This window comes from Carya illinoinensis, chromosome 10 (assembly GCF_018687715.1).
Source record: "Carya illinoinensis cultivar Pawnee chromosome 10, C.illinoinensisPawnee_v1, whole genome shotgun sequence".
Lineage (NCBI taxonomy): Eukaryota > Viridiplantae > Streptophyta > Magnoliopsida > Fagales > Juglandaceae > Carya > Carya illinoinensis.
Genome location: NC_056761.1, coordinates 34,520,850 through 34,544,427, shown reverse-complemented (window position 1 = coordinate 34,544,427; position 23,578 = coordinate 34,520,850). Strand labels below are relative to the sequence as shown.

Sequence of the window (23,578 nt, the reverse complement as noted above, 5' to 3'; positions counted from 1 at the left end):
GATATCTTCAATTCATTCACCTATTTCACCATTGTCTATATTGATGATGTTCTTATATTTTCCAAGTCTATTATGAATACTGGAAACATTTTCATTCGTTTCTAGATATCATTAGATAAAATGATCTTGTGGTTTCTGCTAAAAAGATTAAATTGTTTTAAACTAAGATTAGATTCCTTAGTTATGATATTGCTGAAGGCAAAATTCGACTTATTAGTCGAGTTATCGAATTTGCTAAAAACATTTCTAATGTTATTCTTGATAAAAACCCAGTTGCAATGATTTCTTGATTCTCTCAAATATGTTGCAGAATTCTACAAGGACATGAGGAAACAATATCATCCACTTTTTGAGAGATTACACTCAAACCCTCCACCTTGGACTGAAATCCATACTATTCTTATTATACAAATCAAAGCACATCTTAAAACTCTACTGTGCCTTGAAATTCATACTTCTAGTTCCTTTAAAATTGTTGTAATATATGCCTCTGACATTGGTTATGGTGGCATTCTGAAACAAATTGTTTCACTAGGCTCATCCGAAAAAAATTGTTCGCTTCCATTCTAGAGTCTGAATTAATGTACAGCTCAAATATAGCACTATTAAGAAAGAGATATTATCTATAATACTATGTATTTCTAAATTTCAAAGTGATTTGTTAAAACAAAAATTCTTATTACGTATTGATTGCAAAAGTGCTAAATATGTTTTAGAAATGGATGTTGAAAACATTGCATCAAAACATATTTTCGCCAGATGACAAACTATTTTAAGTGTATTTAATTTTGACATCAAGTATATTAAAGGATCTGATAATTCTATTCCTATTTTTCTTACTCACGAATTCCTGCAAAAAACATGAGCAGGAAAAAAAAAAAAAACAAAAAAGATGATTGCTTCCCTTCCCCCAATACCTAATACCAAAATTATTAAACATGAGTCTCTTACTATGGCCACCCCCTTGATATTGCTAATAGATTTACCACTTTTGGTAATATTCTCATTGTTAAACCTGTTTCTTTTTCAACTGCTCTTAGTATGCCCTATGATCCCTATGCTAAACCTGTTAATTCTACTCGGTATAACCTTGCTTCCAAAATTGAGTGCCTTAAAAAAAATGTTTTCCCAGAGCCTGTTTTATATCAAGCCAAATCAATTCATATATACAGACTCCCCCAAAACTACTTCAAGTTATTTCCTCCAGGTTTTCATTGGATTCCTGAGAAGCCTGCAAAAAACCTCCAATATTATTCTGCTATTCTAGCACAAACTGATTCCCTTGTTATTAAACTCATCTATAACAAGATCGATAAAACCAAATTGATCTATTATAGTGCTTATATATTAAATATTATCTCAGAAGAAAAATAGGGATCCCATCCGTCTACAACGAAGAGGCTCCCACATTCTGACATAGTCTATTGTTATTATGACTATATTGATGCTTGGTTCAAATTTATGTTATTTCAAACCCTAGAGATGTCACAATCTTGGTTTTTAAATTTTGATAAAAAACAAAATTCAAAACTAAATTTCTCCTCTGATTTATGAGATAGTGTTACCAATTTGACCCTATTCCTGAAGTCTTTCCTGCAAAACATCAGAAAGACATCAAATGTTTTGCCACTGTTGTCAAGATGGATCAACATAATCAAAAGTTCCCTTACTTCCTCCATTTTTGCAAGAGATACAAAGTCCATTGGATATTAAAATAGAGCTACGATCAGAATGGTGATTTATTGGTCCAATATTGGTTTGTCAAGTGGTGGGATAGATTTCCCCACACACAAGATGTTATTGACAATATTGCTCGTGCTTTTCCTCAGCTACTTTAGATCTAAAGAGTATTAAGGAATTTCAACCTGTTAAACATATATTTTTGCCTGAATATCAAAATACACAGGCCACTACTTCTGCCAAATCGACGACTTCTGTTAAATATGATAAATCCAGCAAAACTTCAAAATCCAAGGAAAAGAAGAATCTAATCCAGGGATTAACAAAAAAAAAAAAAAGATTTGATTTATCTACTATAGAAACAATTGCAGGACAAAACTGGTAATAATGACTCTGATACTAAGTCAGAAGCATTCTCTGAAACTTCAGCTACTAATCCCTACAATATCATTTTTTGACATGATTCAGAAGGCACTACAAAGCTATCTAATGATTGATTCGTCAGCACAAACCGACAAATACACCGGAAGGCGACCGCCCTCAAAAGACTAATTTGCCCTTGTTTTTGCTAAAAGATTCCCTTTGCTTTGCTTTTAGTACAAGTGACTCTTTCACAACTCTAGTTGAGAAAGTCATCTATTGCATCCAAAGCAACTTGATTCTAATGGCCAAATGAATAGTAAAAAAAAGTCAATTTTACTATTTATTACTGTTTATTGTAATATTACTTACTATTCACTAATGTTCATTGTACTAACATATACTGTTTACTATTTACTACTATTCAAATGATTGTAAAGGTGCTCCTTCACCTATAAAAGGAGAATCTAGCCCTAGAAAGGCATCACTTCTTTTTGGCACCTCCCTCATCATCTTTTCCTCCCATCCTTCTTTGATACCACTTGTTCCTTACCTCTATTTGATTCTTGTGGATATTTTTGTAAATTATTTTGAACAAGTTTATTTTGAATAAACAATTATATTTCCGTGTTTACTTTCATCTTATCTTTATTATTACTTTCATTTCATTTGGTTTTAGTCATCTGGTCCAGCTTTTATTTCACCATTTGATTCTAGTTATCTAATCTTACTTTCATTTTTAGTTTTTACTTACATGCACTACCACTCTAGTTATCTAGTCCTCACTTTACCTCTTTCTATTTATAATCACTTCCACCACTTGATATGTATATAATATAGAGAGAGGGAGAAATGCTATTATCATCCCTATATCACATATCAATATGTGATTTTTTATTTTTATCATTCTATTTAAACGCACATATTTACACATTAATATATGTGTTTAAATAAAAGAATAAAAATGATAAATCACATGTTGGTGTTTGATATAAAGGATGATAAATAAAATTTTTCATATATATATTAAGCAGCTTATGCATTGATTTAGAATAAGGTTTCAGAGATGTTTGGACATGGAGATGAGACATGAAATTCTCAAAACTTTTCATAATTTCATTCAAATATCACTTAAACACAAAACACTTTTTAATTTCAAAATTTTCATCTAAATATTACCTAATCATCATACAAACAAAAAAATTAATACAACTTTTACAAATTTCAAAACAAAAAATATATTCAAACAATTTTTTACCTTTATAATATTTTTATTCAACTTTTTATCTCATTTTTCAAAGCCCAATAAAATATTTTTACTCAAATCATTTTCACTACTATTTACAAAATTACGAGATACTTCAAATATCCAAACATGCCGTTCGAATTTCATGCTGAGTTTGCTGGGGTGTTGAATGGTAGCATGTCTCAAACATTAGAGGAAAATGCAGTTAAGGGGAGATGGTAATTTAAAGGCCATAAACAGTCAGATAAATGTGCCTCACGAAAGATATTAAGAAATATTACTTGATTATACAATACTGACACTGAAGATGGACAAAGTCAACTAAAAATATTCATAATGTTTCCAATGAACTACAACCTAGTAGGAATTAACACCTCCCCTTGATGAACAAAACATTTCAGTCATGGAAAAAGATAAGGAGAAGAATAAGGCTAATATGCATGCTAGGAACAAATCCCCAAAGATCTCCCGAGAGACAACACATGCATCCAACCATGTCACTCTGTCGGTCTATGCCAAACAAAGGAAATGGAGAGGACCTGAAAGTTCTTATACACCTGTAGGCAAGGTCAGCTGGCAAAGGACCTTTCAATGCTGTGCAAAACCACTACATATAACTTCAAAAGCAAGACACTTTTCTAGGACCGCTCCAAACTCTTGCAAAAATGTGGACAACTAACTAAGAGAAAAACGGCGAAGGCAGAAATGAGCTGGCACTCATGGGAAGGGAGCTTTCATTCTCAGGCTACTCTTTTAGAAGGTTCTACTCATGGGTGTGTTATCTTGACTGGTTACGGCGTCAACTCCTATCTCTACAGACGACATTCTAAAGAAGACTGTGGCAGCCAATCACCAGTAAGGTATAAACGTGTTCATAAAAGATTAGACCTTGATATTAACAAGAGAGCCTACCCGCAAATCAGGCCAGCTGGTTGGTCTCTTTCTGGGATGAAAACTAGGTAATCTGGAATCCTTGTCTAGTTCCTTTGGGACCAACAGTTCTTCCTCTAGCTACATCCTAATTCTAAAATCCTGCCATCAGATTTGGAATACTAAGTCAATTTGGAATTAACTTGTTTAGTCAGAATATCTGGCACCGTAACGAAATATTTGGCACTTAAAGCCTGGAGCTCTTTGTTACTTCTTCATAATCACCGAGAATTCCAGAAGATCTTGAAACAATATCCTACGATACTCTAGATATGGCTAGAATCTGTCACCCGAGAGTATTGCCAATGGCTACATTTGGGTTCATTTGATCACATGTGCTTCCTGTTATAATGTCAGGTCCAACAAAACGCTAGCTAAGAGAAATTAACAAACTAACAAAAGAGTGATGGTGTGAAGTCTACTCATTGAGAAAAATTGGATGATAAATTATTCCCTCAAAACACAAAGTACTCTTAACAAACCTAAATCCCAACCACATGGCAAATCAGCGACACAAATTCTTATATATCATTTTGCTAAACTCTAACAAGTGATTATACGAGAATCATAACTACAGTGGAAATTAAATCACAAGTATCTTAGATTGTCTAATGATACTTCAATTTTAAATGGCAAACCATAGGATGTTATGACTCTGATACTGAATGTAAGAATGTAGAGAAGTGGTATGAATGCTGGAAAGGATTGTATTGGTTTTAATGGAATGCATGGTAGATGTTTGTAAAAAGGAAGTAGAGAGTAAAATTCATATTGTCATTAGGGTTCACTCGAGGGAATCTCTTAACCTCCAGAAAGTTCCAACATCAACAATTGTCCAGAATATCTTCCCACCCCTCTCCGTTTCTCTCATATTTCCCACAAGTAACTAACTGACCCAATAACTTGTTGACACATGGAACTCAAATAACAACCACTAAAAGTAAAAACAACTACAAATAAATTAAAATGACAAAAGACTCCTGGTGCTGAAATGCTGCTCCACTGAAACGGTGCGTCTGGCTCCATTGAAATGGTGCATTCCCAGCTTATTGAAACGGTCCGTTGCGGCCTAGCTCAAGCTCCTTTCGACTATGAAACGAAGAGTTCCTCTACTCTACGATGCATTTTGAGTTGTATCTTCCCTCTTCACTTCCCATCTTCTTCTCCCTTATACGACAAAACACTTCAAGTCCTCTCGTCTCTTCCCCCATCAAAGTCCTCCCAAATCATTCACAATCCTTCCATGGGAGGTCATAACGATCCCCTCCCCTTAAAGAATCTTGCCCACAAGGTGTGGGTAGAGTTCTTGCATCTTCCCCAAGAGTTCCCAGCACCTATCCTCCAAAGGGGCACCGACCCATTTGATCAAAACCTCTGTGATTGCTCGGTGGCCCAGCTTCCTCATACGCCGGTCCAACACGGCTTCTGGTTTAGGCTGGATCTCGCCGTCGATGTTGACTAGTGGGAGTGAGGGAATGGGCCTGATCTGTGCCCCAAGTTTCTTTTTGAGACAAGAAACATGGAACACATGGTGGATCTGCGCAGTGGCTGCCAAGTTAAGATGGTAAGCCACCTTTCCCAGATGTTGTACCACTTGGAAGGGCCCATAAAACCGAGGTGAGAGTTTCAAGTTGTATCGTGCAACCATGGATTTCTGTCAGTAGGGTTGTAACCACAGGTAAACCCAATTCCCTTCTTCGAATTCTTGTTCAGTTCTTTTACGGTCAGCATAAAGTTTCATTCATTGTTGGGCTAGATCTAGGTTTTCTTTGAGTAGTGTCTTGATCTGTTCACAAGTGCATAAATGTTGATCAACGGCATCATTTGAAGCAATACCAGGCACATAGTTTGTGAGCTTGGGTGGGGAATACCCCTATAGAGCCTCGAAAGGGGAGAGTTTGGTCAAGGTGTGGTGTGACGTGTTCTACAACCACTTGGCCATTGGTAGCCAATGAACCCACCCCTTTAGTTTAGCACCTACGTAACATCTCAAGTACCCTTCCAAGCACTTGTTAAGGGCCTTTGTCTGGCCACCTGTCTCCGGGCAATAAGCTAAAGTGTAATTCATTGATGATTCCTATAATTCAAATAGAGACTTCCAGAAAGAGCTAAGGAACACTGGGTCTCAATCTGACACGACGACCTTAGGCAGGCCGTGTAACTTAAACACCTCTTTTAGGAATAGTTGGGCCACCCCGGTTGCTGTGTAAGGATGAGATAGTGCAATAAAGTGAACATATTTGGTCAGTCTATCCACCACTACTAAAACTGCATCGGCTCCTTGAGACACTGGTAAGCGATCAACAAAATCTAGGGAAATCTCTTCCCATGCTTGGCCTAGTATGGGAAGAGGCTGGAGAAGTCCAGGTGGTAAAACTATTTCACTTTTGTTGACTTGGCATGTATCACATTCACACACCATCTTCTTTATGTCACTCTTCATTCCCTTTCAAAAAAAATCTTTTTGGCCTATTGATAGGTTTTTAAGAACCCCGAATGCCCTACCTGCGGATCCTCATGTACAAATTTGAGGACCTTGTCCTTAAATGAGGATTGAGGATCAACTACAATTCAGCCCTTCTTAAGAATAAAGCCTTGTTGGAGGGTATAGCCCTTTGGTACCTCTTGTTTGGACTGAAGTTTGGCTAAAATTTCTTGTAACTCAAGTGATGTGAAATAAGTTAGCTTGAGCTCATCTATCCAAACTGGAGTTGGAAACGATTATTGCTAGCATCCCTTCCGTTGGCTGATCTGGTTCATGTCTTCTATAGAGGGCATTCGCAACCTTGTTCTCCTTCCCCCTTTTGTAATTAATGTGAAAATCATAGCCCATAAGTTTAGTAAACCATTTTTGTTGGGCAATTGTACCAATTTTCTGCTCTAGCAGGAATTTTAAGGCCTGTTGGTCCGTCTTAACCACGAAGGCCTGGCCCAATAAATAGGGCCTCCATTTTTTAACAGCCGTAACTAAGGCCAATAACTCATTTTCGTATGTGGAGAGGGCAAGAGCCATTCCCTTAAGAACCTTGCTAAGGAAGGCTATGGGCTGCCCCCCCTACATCAGGACAGCACCTATACCAACCTCACTTGCATCACATTCTAGGGTGAAAGGTTGAGAAAATTGGGTAACCTCAGCACAAGAGGTTCGGTCACTGCAGTTTTGAGTTTCTGAAATACTTCGGCAGCCCTGTCATCCCACTTGAATGCATTTTTCCTTGATAAATCTGTGAGTGGAGCTGCAATAATGCCATACCCCTGAATAAATTTTCTGTAATACCGCGTTAGGCCCAAAAATCCCCTTAGAGATATAGTGTTTTTGGGCACGGGCCACTCCAACATTGCTGCCACGTCCTTAGGGTAAGCCTTTACCCCTTCTTCTTTCACAATATGCCCCAAATAATCCACCTCAACCACTCCAAAGAGACACTTAGATCTCTTAGCATACAATTTATGGGGTAGCGTTTCCAAAACCAGTTTTAAGTGACCCACATGCTCTTCCATGCCACTGCTGTACACAAGGATGTCATCAAAAAATACCAACACAAACCTCCTCAAAAATCGCTGAAAAATAGTATTCATTAGCCCCTGGAATGTGGCAAGGGCATTGGTAAGCCCAAAAGACATTACCAAAAACTCGTAGGGGCCTTCATGGAATGCACGGTATGAATGCTGGAAAGGATTGTACTGGTTTTAATGGAATGCACGGTAGATGTTTGTAAAAAGGAAGCAGAGAGTAAAATTCATATTGTCATTAGGGTTCATTCGAGGGAATCCCTTAAACCTCCAGAAAGTTCCAACATCAACAATTGTCCAGAATATCTTCCCACCCTCTCTGTTTCTCTCATATTTCCCACAAGTAACTAACTGACCCAATAACTTGCAGACACATGGAATTGAAATAACAACCACAGAAAGTAAAAACAACTACAAGGAAATTAAAATGACAAAAGACTCCTGGTGCTAAAACGCTGCTCCACTGAAACGGTGCGTCTGGCTCCATTGAAACGGTGCGTTCCCAGCTTATTGAAACGGTGCGCTGCGGCCTAGCTCAAGCTTACTTTGACTATGAAACAGTGAGTTCCTCTACTCTATGCTGCGTTTTGAGTTGTGTCTTCCTTCTTCACTTCCCATCTCTTCTCCCTCACACGACAGAACACTTCAAGTCCTCTTGTCTCTTCCCCCATCAGAGTCCACCCAGATCTTTCACAATCCTTCCATGGGAGGTCATAACATAGGATCAATATTTGTTTCCTAGCCATAGTTAGTCCACAGACAGCACTCTTTCACTTGAAGCAAAGTCATCTATCATGCTTGAACTACAAATACACGAGGAAACACAAAATAGACTAAAAGGCATCTTTACCATCAACACATCAACCAACCACTCCCAAACATAATTAGCCAATGCACCATAGCCAAGCAATCATGGACAAAAAATTTACAGTTGTTTTCAGAGGTCAAAAGAACTGCCAAAGCCCCAACTCCCTCACCAAAACAATTTCCAGCTTGCCACAGCGCTATAATTTGCAGAAGCAAACATTACTTTAGGCCATGCTAAAACTCTCTCTGATTAGTACCTTAATAACAATTGTGTATACTAAACCAAAGTTTTTTCAATCAAACCCTTCGGCAGTCCACGAGCGCACACAAGAAGATGATATTGAAAATCACGGACATAGCATATGCATGGTGGAAAAAAAAACGACCATATACGTAGCATTATCAAGCTGAAAAAAGTGCAAAAACAAGAAAGCAGAGCAGCTTCTCAATTCTAACACCCAGAACAATAGCACTAAACCAACCAAAAACAAAACCAAGACCTCGCAGAAATTTAAATAGAATAGACCCACAAATCCCATAACACCAACAAATCCCAACAAAAACTTCGACAAAAAAAATTGAAAAGAACAGTCGGAATGAAAAGGGTTTCTCATATAAACCTTGGAGAACCAGTATTCAAGTTCCGATGAAGAATTCGAGCACCACCGGTATCCCCACCATCAATCAAGTCCCTCAGCCCCAAGGTCCCCACCTGTTCTTCCTTCTCCTCCTCCACCTCCACCTTCTCCTCCTCACCACTACGCGACTTAACCAACAACCTCTCAAAGTAATTTCCATATATATACTCGGGCGTGTATCCGTTCTCTTCGTCAAAGAGCATTATATGCCCATGCCACTCCCATACTCGATAATCCGAACCTGTATCCTCGTGAAACCCGACGCAAATATGGTGCTCGCCGATGGTGACAGCCTGGCCAGAGTTAGGTTTGAGGGAATCAGTCTTTCCGCTGAGGATTACCCGAACAATTTCCTTCTCGAGCTTGGATTCTTCTTTGGATAGCTGGGTCTTGTTGCTACTATCATCTTCGTTATCGTCGGAGAGATTGGCTGCATCGAGGAGGAGGTCCTCGAGGGACTGGGAGTTGAACGGGTTGGTCGGAGGGCGGATTTGGAGGCGACCCATCAGAGTTTGGAGGAGGAGGTTGTCGAAATTGGTGGTGTTGTTGAACGAGCTCATAGTGTTTGATTCTGGTTCTCCCAGAAACAAAGAAAAAGTACCCGTCGAGGGGTTTTAGGGGGTGCGGGGCTTGTGGAGAAAGAGTGATTGTGGCCCGTGATGGGGTCTTTACTCTTATCCCGGCAAATTACTGGGTATTGGAAAACAAAAACTCCTGGGACAGTCGATGGCGTAAGCGCCGCGTAAGTTCCTAACGCACCGTTTCGTATTCTTTCTCCGCACCGTTTTGTTTTTCTCTCTCCTCAGATTCCTCCTCTCTATACTTATCTAGGGCCAAGTAAAACTGTAAAAAAAATCGATAAACCGGTAAATCCAATCAAATTGGACGAAACTGATGGGATCGGTCCGGTCTTGAGTTTGGTTCAGTCCGGTACTGATTTTAATTTTCTTAAAACTGATCAAAATCGATTAAGTTTTAATTTTTCTTTTTTTAAAATCAAACTAGACCGGTTTATATATATATATATTTTAATTTTTTATATTGTATATAATATTTATATAACATATAACTATATATAAAATAATTTTGTATTATATGATAAGTTACTAACTAATATGATATTAAATTTTAAAATCTTATATTATTTTATTTATTGTATTAATAGTTATACTAATATTATATGATACACATTAATAGTTATAATTATACTATATCATATACTATAATATAATATACTATATATAAAATAATTTTGTATTATATAATATACAATATAGTACATTAAAACCTGTAAAATAGGACCGAACCAGATCGGAAATCAGTAAAACTGGAATATCGGTTTAAGAGGATAACTAGTGCGTAATCGGTTTTGAAAAATGTAAAACCGATACATATCGATTCAGTCCTAAATTTTATCCAAAATCGAACCGAACCGGACCCGTTACACTCTTAAGACCAAGACTTGGCAAATTTTCAAGACATGAAACCAGGGATGATGAGAATAGTCCTGTGGATGAGCTACAAAAGGTGCTCTAATTTACTTTAATCTCCCTTGTTCCTCCAATATTTTATTTGCCTTTGAATAAAAGGGTAGGGCTTCTGCTTGGCAGGATGAAGAAGTGATAGAAAATGTTGTAAAGGTTGTCTCAGTTCAACAAAAACAAATCAAATCACTCGCATAACTGGAGCATAATGAGATAGATCCACAATCAAAGAGACAGCAATACATTCCCAGAAGAACATATCAAAACCTGAACCTAAGAGGTGGCCGTGGTGGTGCCGACGGTATGGGAACGAAGATGACCAAAGTTAACCCACGTCGCTGACCCGAATGCTAGCTCACGAAACTGACCCAGACCAAGCCTACCAAGCTGACCCGAACGACGCTCGGGCTTGACCCACACCAACGTAGACCAACCTCGCGTTGACCCACCCAAAGTAGATGCCCACCCCAATCTTCTACACCCACAAGAGGAAGAAGCTCGTGGGAGTTGGATTGATGAGTTTCAGTTCTCGCTTTGAGATTTTGGTCTTGCACCCTCAGAAGCGGGAAGCCAGAGAAATGGGTTTCAATCCGCTTTTCTTCCCCTTTTCGTATTCGTTTTCATTTTTTTTCAATAAAATATTAACTGACCTGCACACGTTTACATGAGACGACTGTATATAGAAAAATTGTTAGGAAAATTATATTTATCACTTTATTTTCGTGAAATCTCGTGTCTCCGTAACACTTCTATGTAGTTCGAGCTCGTTTGGATTAAGAGATCATTTTATTTCATTCTATTATTATAATTTTTGAAAATTTTTATATAAAATATAATAAATAAATTTTAAAATAATAATATTATTAAAAAATAATATTAACTGACATGACGTCCCATCAGCCGACTACACATGTTTACATGAGACGACTGTATATAGAAGAACTATTAGGAAAATTATATTTATCCCTTTATTTTCGTGAAATCTCGTGACTCCGTAACACTTCTATGTAGTTCGAGCTCGTTTGGATTAAGAGACCATTTTATTTCATTCTATTATTATAATTTTTTAAAATTTTTATATAAAATATAATAAATAAATCTCAAAATAATAATATTATTAAAAAAATAATATTCTAACAATATTTTATCAAACTTTTAAATTTTATCTAAAACTATCTCATCTCATCTCTAAATCCAAACAAGTCCTAAACTTGATGCTGATGTACTAAGGTCTCGTTTGGCAATACAATATACGTTAAGTATGTTTAGACATTTTCTTTTCAAACATTACTCAAACACAATATATTTTAATTTCAAATCTTTAATTTTTTTATCTAATTATTACATAATCATTATAACTTTTATAAATTTTTAAACAAAACAAAAAAATAAATACTATTTTTTCAAATTTAAAAATAGAAATAATATTAAAAAATTATATCCAAATAATTTTTTAACTTTATAATATTATTATTTAATTTTTTTCTCTTTTACTAATATTCAATAAAAATCACTTAACTTAAATTATTTTATTACTATTTATAAATATAACGAAATGCCAAATATCCAAACCGGCCTAAATGATTGATATATCATATATTTATAAATATTAGTATTTTATACAAAATTCATGTAGATTTGAATAGACTTGTTTGAGTTTGTAATTTTTATATTATACATTTATTATATGCATTACTGCATATTTTGACTGTATTTTATATATTCAATTGTTATAAACTCATATCTTTATGATTTATCTTCAATAATATATTTAATTAAAGCATATTCTTAGTGTAAAAAAAAATATGTTGGCATGTTCTTATGGCAAAATTCACTTTTGGATTTAGAGTTGATCTCAACTCATCTCATCTAATTATTACAACTTTCTTAAATTTCCACACGAAATATAATAAATAATTCAACTTTTTCAAATCTCAAAATAATAATAATTTAAAAAATAATATTTTAATAATAGTTTATTCAACTTTCAACTCATCTCAACTCACTATTCAAACTTAGGGATTAACACTATCTCATCTCATCTCATTATTCTCATCTCATCTCAAAATAATTTTCTTCATAAATATCACTCAAATACAAATACTTTTTAGTTTCAAATCTTTAATTTTTTTTCATTTAATTATTATTTAATCAGTTAATCATTACAATTTTTTCAAACTTCCAAACAGAACATAAAAAATAATACATTTTTTTCAAATTCCAAAAGAAAATGTATACTAAAACATTATATTCTTATAATATTTTAACTTTATAGTATTTTATTCAACATTTTCTCTCATTTTCTAAAATTTAATAAAACATCTTAATTCAAACTATTTCACCACTATTCACAAATTATTTTATTGCTATTTAGAGATTTATCATCTCATCTAATTTCTCAAGTACCATTTAGTCAAGTTGAGTTGTAAATATGTTGAATAAAATAAAGCCTAGGTTGCAATTGGAACAAAATACGCAAAGATTATAAATTCGCAAAATTTGATAATGTCGACCTATCTAGACTAAATCAATCATAACTTTTGATTCCCACATCAAATTGAGGTGATAGTTGTGTCATTGGAAAGCTAACTTAATTATCTAGAAATTCATATTTCACAAAATCTTCAAATTCTAACTTTTATATCAAAAATAGAATAAAATACTCTGCTTAACAGTTTGCTCAAGTGAAAATTTCAAGAATGATTTATTTTATTAAGGTTTAGACTCTATAAATGGTCTACTTCTAAGTTTATATAGAACAATATGCACAACTTCTAGGGCATGAAGAGAGGTTTGAGCTGCTAGATTTATTGTATTATTGAGATAAAATTCTAAAGAAATTCATTACACATTGAAGATCGATTCTCTCTTGATAAACAGACCTCCATTGTATTGCATGCTCGTATTGCGAAATCTATTTGTGTGGATATGTTTGTTGGACAAAAAGATTTCCTGAACTGCCACGTTCAGACATCTAGTGGAATACTCGTAATATTAGAAGCCGAATTTAGTTACTTCAATAGTCTTGAAAGCATTTCTATATTAGTTATAACAAAATTTCTATAATAGATTTTAGTCTGTGACTTACACCTGTAACAATTTTAAATTTTGAAGACGTTCTTCAAATAAATTTCCACTTCATGACTCAAATCTTTGTGTTTATTATTTCTTGTGATTTGATTGGTTGGTTGGTTAATTGATTGATTATTAATTTAAATAGTCCAGTAAGCTTATTTATCCCTTCAAGTGATTGGGACCTGAATCCTTGGTTTTTCACATATGTATAAGAAATTTGGTATGGTTTGGTAATAAAAAATTTTCATCTCAAACTCAAAATTTTCATATCATTACAACTTTTTCAAATCCTTATACAAAATATAATAAATAATTCAACTTTTTCAAATCCCAAAACAATAATAATTTTAATATTTCATCTTAAACTCAAAATTTTCATCCTGCTTACCAAGCAGAACCCGGTTTTTGCGGGAGGCATGATATATGATTGACGTTTTCAATCTAAGTTTCTATTTGATTCAATGGAAAAATGTTCTGAAACTCGTCGCATTGTAATGGCTAGTTTCTCAATCTAGAAAAATTTCAAATAATAATAGCTATTATTTCAGAGGGACTGAGACCAGAGAAAAGCAAGAGCCAATCCCTAAAAGTACAACATGATGGAAACCACCCAGCTAAAGTGAAATGGGTTTAAAAGGTTTGGCTGATTCCCTACTCCCCTACTTCATGAGAAACTCAATTCTTACGGGACAAATTAAACAGATGAAATGACCAGATATTTTAATTATTTCACTTCTTAATAAAAAACAAAATAATATCTATTTCAAATAAAAATTAGGAAGATCTTTCCCCTTAGATATATCCACCGACGAGAGAATGCACCTTTTTTTTAACTAAAGAGTTTGATAGCATAAATTCCAGGGTCCTACAAAAATCAATGTTGACAAGTTGAGGATCAAAAGACAAGCCATACGGTAAGTAAGGTACTCTCCAAACAGCGTACTAATTTTCCCCTCCCCGTTTGATTTTCTTTTAAAACAAAAGAAATTCCCTGGGTACGTAAGCCAAGCATCATAAAAACCAAACAATTTAGATGTTGCAGTCTTAGCACACATTTGTGAGGCCAAGTCCGTATGCACAGCAGCAAGATATATAGAGGTTCTTTGGATCAAAGAACAAAACTTATATGAGAGGCCAGCGACTTCCCTGGGTAACAGGATCACATCCCAGAGTCCGTTGTTTTTGCACAAACGACTTACCGCCTCAAGCTCTCCACTATGTAGTCCGCATAGAGATTCCTTCACCAGAAAGAAAAAATAAAGAAATAATAATAATAATAATTATGGTTGAAGTCTGATTTTGATGTAAAGATTCCAGACAGGAATTATTAAAAAGAAAAAACATTTTACGAGTCCTGGGATGGGCATATATGCATAAGAGATGGGCAAAAAATGCTTATATTATTAAACGGCAAAAGAACAAAAGTCTATGGATTTGCACTTTGGGATGATGGTTGTCAGATAAGAAGTTAGTCCAAAGAATGAATACGAAGTAGAAATACCCATTAAAATAGATATTGCTAAAAATTTCACATCTAGGTCAATTACCCAAAAATCAGTACATCTTCTGGACCTAAAACATCGAAACATTCCCTTCTATATAAAGATTTATGTTATATACATTACAGTCTCATCTCATTCTCGTTACATTGTGTTGATGTGATATTGTCTATTAACCTTTTGGATTAGCTATAGTTTTTTAAACTAATAAATCTAATTCTTGAGTGATAATGTCCACCAAGAAAGTAGGATATGAGTAGGATGGGGGCATACTATATAGAATTTTTCATATCTAAGTTATCAAATTATTGGCCAGTTTAATCAGAAGAAGAAACTTCAAAAAACCAATGACAGCCCAATCTGAATGGATGCCCCTACCCCCTCCCTTCTCAATGATGTGTATGTGCGTGCATGCGAGCTAGTAAAGTGAGAGCATTGCTTACATGGAGTACTGAATTGCTTCATTGGCAGAAGAGGCAGGCAGAAAGTCATTAACCGCAACTTCTTTGTTCTCATTTTTCTTGTCTGATTATTTTGTCAAGGAACCGTTAGATATCGTTATTTGGGCTTCACAGAAAGAAAGGAACATTATAATTTTTATGTTTGCAGATGTTCACAATCAGTGCCTACTAAAGACTGGAACTGAGAAAGACAAAGGATACATTCTTCAAAGAAGCGGCGGATCTCAGCCAAACGATGTGGCGGGAGCTCCTTGATATCAGTGTAGTGTCGGTACTCGGGATCATCAGCACAAACAGCAATTATCTTGTCATCTTTCTCACCCTGTGCTAAATAAATTAACACTCCATTTAAGGATAATAACCTTGTACTTTTGTCTTGGAATATTTACCTGATCAATCATAGGCATGAGGCCTATAGCTTTGGCGCGAAGAAAGCATCCAGGAAGAACTGGCTCCTGTCGATGTTTGCCAAGCAGTAATATATCAGATAGGTTGAACATTAAAACCATTATTTTGAAATCTAGTTGCGACATTGAGTCCAACAATTATGTTCAGTTCTACCTACATATGAACAAACAGGCATGAATAATAATATATGTATGTACAGCACAAGTGTATGGGTTGAGTTTTTCTCTCTGTACAACCAAGATTTCAAAGACAGATGGTGGGTTTCAATGGCGAGATTACGGCTTGTGTGTTGAGTTTTAGGTGAGATTAGTGTGATTATGCGATTCCCAAAACATTTAGTGATAGAATCAAAAGTGTTGGCATTGTCAAAGGATGAAAACTCCATGTTTATCACTAAGAGGAGCTGGAAGGTAGTGAAAGAGATGAGGCTGGTTATGTCCACAGTGCATTGGTTCTCCAAAACATTGGGGGGCTGTCTGAAGAGCAAAAATAAAGGATTTTTACACTGCAGCAAGGGAGGGGAACTAAAGCTTCATTGCACAAAGGTGTTCAAATGCCTGCAGTCACTACATGGCTTTAGTGGAATACGGTAGTGGTGGTAGACGTAGCTATATATATATTAGAAGAGAGGGAGGGTCAAGGATGGAGGAGGATGGCAGAGGCATTGTGGGAGTTCACAGAACAGGTAGGAAATAGGAGTCGTAACAGAGGTGGGGTATTTTCGAGGCCGTTGGTGGCGGTGAATCAACAGCAATCTCGATCATACAAGGCCTTGGTGCAGTCCCATGAGCAGAGCAAGGCTGGAGAAATGGGTATTATGGCAGCTCAGATAGGAGACACCGTAAGACACAGCAATGGAAACAGAACCAGAAAATTTCCTCATATAGCTGGTACAACAAGTACTCAGTGGAAAGGAGGTGGTGGCAGGCTCCATGTCGGTCTAGCAGAGGATGGCATGCACAGAACACTCCTGGATATGACATCACATCTGATGGCACTGCAGGAGAAAGTAGAATCCTTAATACAGATTTTGTATGAGATTCTTTCAATCATGTTGGGATGTGGTGAAGGAAGACCTAATTAAGGTGTTTCAAGAATTTTTTTCGATTGCCTCAATGCCACTTTTATTATGTTTATTCCCAAGAAGATTGGGGCATTGGAGGTGAAGGACTATAGGCCCATTAGTCTTGTGAATATGGTTTCCTCTCTTCCCATTAATTACCTTGGTCTTCCTTTGGGGGCCACCCCAAGGGCTATGCATATCTTGAAGTAGTTGAGAAGATTGAAAGTAGATTGGCAGGTTGGAAGAGATTGTACTTGTCGAAAAGTAGCAGGATCACCTTAACACCCTGTCAAATTTATCAACTTACTTTCTATCTTTATTCCCAATTCCAACGAGTGTGGCAACCCGTATTAAGAAACTTCATCACGATTTCCTTTGAAGTGGTATAGGGGATGAATTCAAATTCCATCTAGTTAAGTGAGATAGGGTATGCTCCACAATCTCTTCTGGTGGGTTGGGTATTAGAAACATGAGGGTTTTCAATTAGGCCTTTCTTGTGAAATGTTTGTGGCGATACAATAAGGAACGGGAAGTTTTATGGAAGTCGGTGATTGACTGCAAGTATGGAGGTATGTGGGGGAGGTGGAGCACTATGGAGGTACAAGGGGCATATGGAGTGGGAGTTTGGAGGCTGGTCGTCACACTAGACTTATGCTAAGAGATGGCTCAAGAATAAAATTTTAGTACAACTTATGGTGTGGAGATAACGCCTCAAGGACTCATTTCCTGTCTTCAGGATTGTAGGTGAGAAAGAAGCTTTAGTGGCTGAACTAATGGAGAAATCTTGTGACCTAGTCCAATGGAATGTGAGCTTTACTAGGGCAGTGCAAGATTGGGAGGTTGACAGCTTCAAAGATTTCTTTAGACTCCATAAAACTGAGCCCTCAAAGATCTGACATGTTGTGGTGGGTACCCTCAGGTAAAGGTATATTCTCGGTTTGTTCTTTCTATAAATCTCTCACGCGATCAACAATCACTTTCCATGGTGAAGGATTTGAAGAAATAAGGCGCCTTCCAAAGCGGCATTCTTTGCTTGGACAGCTTCTCTGGGTAATATTTTGACGATGGATAACTTACGAAAATGCAAGGTGATTATAGTAGACTGGAGCTATATGTGTAAAAACAGTGATGAGACTATGGATCATCTTTTACTGCATTGTAAGGTTGCTAGAGCATTATGGGAAGATGTATTCAGACAATTAGAGCTAGCCTAGGTTATGCCTACTACAATAGTTGAGCTTTTGGCCAGTTGGACAAATCTAGACATTTGTATTCTGGTGTGCATATGGCAGGAGCGTAATGACCGGACATTTGAGGACAAGAAGCGCTCATTAGAGGAGCTTAGATATTCTTTGTTAGAACTTTGTTTTATGGGCCAAAGTTGTTGATTTCAATGGCCTTGATTATCATAATTTTCTTGTTTCTATTTCTTCTTCCTAGATAGGTGTTACCTCTTGTATACCATCTTGTATGCCTATTCTTATTAATACAATCGTTTACTTATTAAAAAAATATATATGTATGTACATGCACCTGATACAAAAGACATTGATGATACCTACTCTAATGGTTGTGAGTTCTGGTAAATTTTCAATGCATCAAACAGACAAAATTGTGAGAGGAGACTTGGTGCTTTCTAATATATACGCATGATTGTTGCAAACATGAAAGTAAAGAAAGAGAGAAAGTTTGACAATCATTACAGATTTGCGCACACCTGCATGATAACCAAGACGTCCATGGGATCATTGTCCTCACAAAGAGTACGAGGAATGAAGCCATAGTTGTGTGGGTACACAACTGATGAGTAGAGCACACGGTCGACCTGAAAATTTATATACCATTTAGAAAGCGATTTATATATGTGGAGAAGATAATGAAAAGGCATAGCACACTCCATTACCTTAATCAATCCAGTTTTCTTGTCAAGTTCATATTTCACCTTGCTCCCTTTCCCTATTTCAATTACCTGCATCAATTGGCCATCAACAAGAACGGTCAATCCAAAATGTTGAATGCATAATTTTTCCCCTTATAAATAATAATGATTCTAACTGCTGCAAGCTTTATCTGCTGCTGATAAAGTAACATAAAACTACATGTTCAAAGAAATTCTGAGATAGTATGTTCTGGAGTAGATATTAAAAGTATGTGAACCAGTTTAGCGTATATCAGAAAGCTAATTATAAAGATTATGTTGAGCAGCATCACACAAAAATGTGGCAGATAAATCAAGATGTGTCTTTATATTTAGATTTTATAAACCATACATGAAAGTGACAGTGGCGAATCAGCTCACAAGGCAGAAGAAAGATGTGGGAACCACGTCAAACATCAGACTGTTGCATTGATGGCAGAAAATTTTGTGGCTGAAGTAGCTCCAGGGTTCAGTATTTCCATTTCTGTGTGCACTTCAGTACTAAAAGCTAAAAGATATCCTCAATCTCCTATTTCTCTAGAGTCCTTTTTGTTAGCTTTTACTTTTTTCCCTCTCTCTTTCTTTTCTAATAGGTCTCCAACTGAGTCAAAATCGTTCAGTTGGTAAAAGTATGTGGTACTAAAACTTAAGATTGAAGCCATTAAAATCAAGCAACCTAAATATGCTGCATATGCTTTCTCTTTCTCTATTTTTGTTTAAATCTCAACTTCCTATATTTCCCACAGAACCTACACGCATATCATTAGTTTAGAATAGGAAGTTCTGTTCCAAACAAAAAAAGGGCCCTAGCCCCCCCCCCCCCCCCCCCCCCCCCCCCCCAAACCAAAAAAAAAAAAAGGCCGCAACCCCCCTTTGGTCACAATTTAGTTCCTTCACAGGCCTGAAATAATTTTAATATGAATTTTCTTTGATACGAATTTATCAGATCTACCATTCCAACTGGTTTGTCCAATAGCTATGTGTTCGCTAAATGGTCATCATAATTTAACATTTACACACTCTGCAGGAATCAGTTGTCAAGTGAGCGCAAACCATAAGAAATTGTAGAACCATTCAACACAGAAAGATGGAACAGATGACAAGAAAGGGGGAGTATCCTTACACAGTTGAACACATTTGGAGCTCCAGGTCCTGTTTGAAATGGAAAGAAGGTTACATAATAGGTTTACCATAATGATTGAATAGAAAATAACAATCAAGCATTAACTTCACATGGTTTACTACAACATTACATACCTATCTCGAGATCATGCCAAGGGTGTGCAGCCGCAGATCTCCTGGTCATGGATGAAAGTATCCTCTCATTAAGAGGTGTATGTGGGGCGCGATGAGCATCGGAAGTTTTGTTTGTGTTTTCCATAGCTGCAAGCTAAAATGCATGCAGGAATATTTCAAAACACAGCACTTTGATATAAAGCCAATAATGTTTCTTCTAGCATTTTATTTTCTAGCTACATCATCGAAGTATTCATTGCGTGAGACATAGGACATAATAGCGTCAGGAGGCCCTAAAGCATTTGGTGTGAATAACTGAAGCAACATGAAAACAAGAATTGTCAAATATACTCTTTCAGTGATGATAGAAGATTTTGATGTGGTACTGATTAATTATAAATGGGTTAATTTATCAACCTTTATATGTTTTGTAATGCATTTAATAGAACAAAAGAACTGATTTCTAGAGCCCAGGCGGGATACTTAATGCCTTAGCATAGCAATGCAGGGGCTGATCCGCATGGCAAATATTTCGTTTAAAGAAGTTGACAGATACTGATTTATCTCAATCTTTCCAATTCAATTCAAAAGATATAGATTGATAGACTGCCATATATGGTTCATACAGATGTATTACACTGCATGAAGACTTGAGCATCTTTCCTCCCTGATTCCAAAACTTATTTGTCTTCGCAACCATAACATTACAAGAGACTGAAAAATATAAGATGATGGCAACCAACATTCAAGAAGAAACGACAAAATATTAAAATAAAAGTGAAAACCAATATTTTAAACAAATCTTGTACACGGAGAGGCACAAACATGATAGAATCGATTCAGATTTGAGATTTGAACAAATTTTGGCATTGTCGGTACCCGGTCTACGCGTTATTTTCTGTCAAGTCGCTTATCTAACATTTTAGACCAGAATTAATCGGTATAAAGATCAGATAGCACGGAAATAACAGGAAAATGCCCAAAGTTGTGGATCCAAACCACTCTTGAGGTGAACTTCTAACAACGTGACTAACCACTGATTCACCGACAAAGATAGAAAATGAAAGGAAAACAAGTGAAGGAAAAGTGTATCCAGTTTGTTATACCTAAAACGCAGAACAATTGCATTTTGAAACCTATAATGAAAAAAGGGACTGTGCAAAACTTAAAACATTACAAAACAGCCATAGATCTGCCAAAGTAGAATCCACATTATATACTGAAAACAGCCCCAAAGACTTCACAGACTTTCATTCAACAATCACAAAGACATAAAAATGAATACCTCTCAAGATCAACATCCGCGACACTTACCAAAAAAAAAATCAAAATCAATTTAGAAGATCAACGGCAACGCACACCTTTTTTTGTTGGTAAGCAACGCGTCACACGCACAAACACAGTACTATAATATCACGCAAAAAAAATGAGAACGGTGGAACAAGCGGATCCACGAGAATAAACAAAATCAAAATCTCAAAACAAGTCCACAACAGAGAAACCTGGAACAGGATTATGTACGATTCGGTAAAAAAAAAAAAAAAAAGGCCTGAGAAGTACCTGTCTGGTTCAAGCTCCGGATCCAGCTCTAGTTTCTAAATGATGTCAAGATGGAACGGAAGAACGAAAGAGAAGATGAAGACGCTGGAAAGAGGGAGCAAAGGCGCGGCACTACGTGTTCCCGCTCCCTCAAGTCTTTGCCATTTAAGGCAGAAAAAAGTCTTTACGTTTCTTTTTTTTTTTTTTTTTTTTTTTTTTTTGGGCGAAAAATACGTACGTTTCCATACAGAGAAATGCAATCCGTGTATTCAGCACTACGTGGCTCCAGCCATTTCGCCATCCGGTGGCCGAGTACTGTCGAATCTCTCTTTTACTTGGCCTCGTCTTACAAGTTACAAGACCTTTCAATTCAATTTCATTTTTTTATTTAATTATTATAATTTTATTAAACTAACGGATAAAATAAAATAAATAATTTAAATTTTAAAATTTTAAAATTTTAAAATAAAAATAATATTAAAAATATATATTATAATAATATTTTATTTAATTTTTAATTTTTATTTCAACTTATCTCATTTATAAAAATAAATAAAATGATTGATTAATTTAATTTTAAAAAATATTTTGACTAAAAGATGAATTTTAATATGATACGACATATTATAAAATTATTTTTATTGTAATGGAATAATATTAGGCATAGTTATAATAAGTACAAACTCCACACACTCTTTTTAAAAAATAGAGAGATTTATTATTAAATAAATTAAATAAATCTTATACTTACCTATTTTTTATAAATAGAATACGTGATATTTATAATAGGACTGTAAATATTATTTTTGTATAAATTAAATTTAAAATAAAATTAGATAAATTTATTTCTACAGAATCTTTTCTTTAAATTAAAGCAATACTTCTTTCATAGTTAATAACATTTTTAGATCAGTGAGTGACAAGAGTGACGTTTGTTCGAGGGAAAGATCGGGATGGGAAGAGCTTCTAACGGTCGTGTGGTTGTTGTTTGGTCACCGCATTATCATAAAAGCCTGGGACGGTCGAGTACCACTTGCCGTTTATTTTGGGAGTCTCGAGGTATTTCACATGAGTGGGGTATAATTTTTATGTGTACATACACATAAAAATTATATATAAATATATTGATATCATTTAATATAATTTGTTAAATTTATTTTATAATAAAAATATATATAATCTAATGGATGTAATTATAACTCATCAAAAAATTCTATTAGGAAAGATTTATGTGTAGTTATATATTTTTAAAGAGTACTGACATCGTAACCCCAATTGCCACCAAAGAAGGCAAAAAACTTTTTAATTTTATTTCATTTATTTTTTTATATTCTTAATTTTTTTAAAAAAAATCACAATATTACTAAAAAATACTTCCGTAGTCATTAAATAAAAATAAATAATTTATATAAATCTCAAATAGATAAGTTCTTATAAAAAAGTGAATATCGCTTTAAAAATGTTTAAAAAATATATCCTTTATTAGTTGAAGCTATTGTTTTTACAAAAAATTTATATAAAATTTGTTTATTAGAAACTTGTAGTTATACCGAATATTACTCTTTTTAAAAAGTTGAAAATACTCTTAGAAAAAGCAACTTTCCATAGAATCTTACGTAAACAATATATAAATCATGATATTTCAAAGCACTCACAGTAGATTATTTATTCTATCTTTTAAAATAAATTATTAAAATTTATTTTTTTTTTATTTTATATAC

The 23,578-nt window shown here is 35.3% G+C and overlaps 4 protein-coding genes across 6 annotated transcripts; all 4 read right to left on the bottom strand.

Annotated features, from left to right (window-relative positions):
- Window positions 1-5,486: 5,486 nt before the first annotated feature.
- On the bottom strand, window positions 5,487-5,864 carry LOC122278676. The gene has a single exon (XM_043088861.1). It carries the CDS (start codon window positions 5,862-5,864, stop codon window positions 5,487-5,489), a length of 378 nt encoding a protein of 125 aa, XP_042944795.1.
- Window positions 5,865-7,315: 1,451 nt separating this feature from the next.
- On the bottom strand, window positions 7,316-7,840 carry LOC122278675 (uncharacterized mitochondrial protein AtMg00860-like). The gene has a single exon (XM_043088860.1). It carries the CDS (start codon window positions 7,838-7,840, stop codon window positions 7,316-7,318), a length of 525 nt encoding a protein of 174 aa, XP_042944794.1.
- Window positions 7,841-7,945: 105 nt separating this feature from the next.
- LOC122279745 lies at window positions 7,946-9,858 on the bottom strand. 3 transcript variants are annotated; one of them, XM_043090548.1, is made up of 2 exons: window positions 9,157-9,858; window positions 7,946-8,467 (listed from the first exon to the last, which is right to left on the bottom strand). In XM_043090548.1, exons 1-2 carry the CDS (start codon window positions 9,732-9,734, stop codon window positions 8,305-8,307), a joined length of 741 nt encoding a protein of 246 aa, XP_042946482.1. In that variant the 5' UTR covers window positions 9,735-9,858; the 3' UTR covers window positions 7,946-8,304. The 3 variants fall into 3 exon arrangements, with proteins under 3 accessions (XP_042946482.1, XP_042946485.1, XP_042946484.1); XM_043090551.1 differs by having other exon boundaries at window positions 7,946-8,427; window positions 9,157-9,856; XM_043090550.1 differs by having other exon boundaries at window positions 8,394-8,532.
- Window positions 9,859-14,918: 5,060 nt separating this feature from the next.
- Window positions 14,919-22,038, bottom strand: LOC122279132 (soluble inorganic pyrophosphatase 1-like). The gene is made up of 9 exons (XM_043089505.1): window positions 21,879-22,038; window positions 20,340-20,472; window positions 20,206-20,234; window positions 19,068-19,133; window positions 18,882-18,989; window positions 16,083-16,148; window positions 15,895-16,015; window positions 15,676-15,757; window positions 14,919-14,971 (listed from the first exon to the last, which is right to left on the bottom strand). Exons 2-9 carry the CDS (start codon window positions 20,461-20,463, stop codon window positions 14,929-14,931), a joined length of 639 nt encoding a protein of 212 aa, XP_042945439.1. The 5' UTR covers window positions 20,464-20,472; window positions 21,879-22,038; the 3' UTR covers window positions 14,919-14,928.
- Window positions 22,039-23,578: the final 1,540 nt, after the last annotated feature.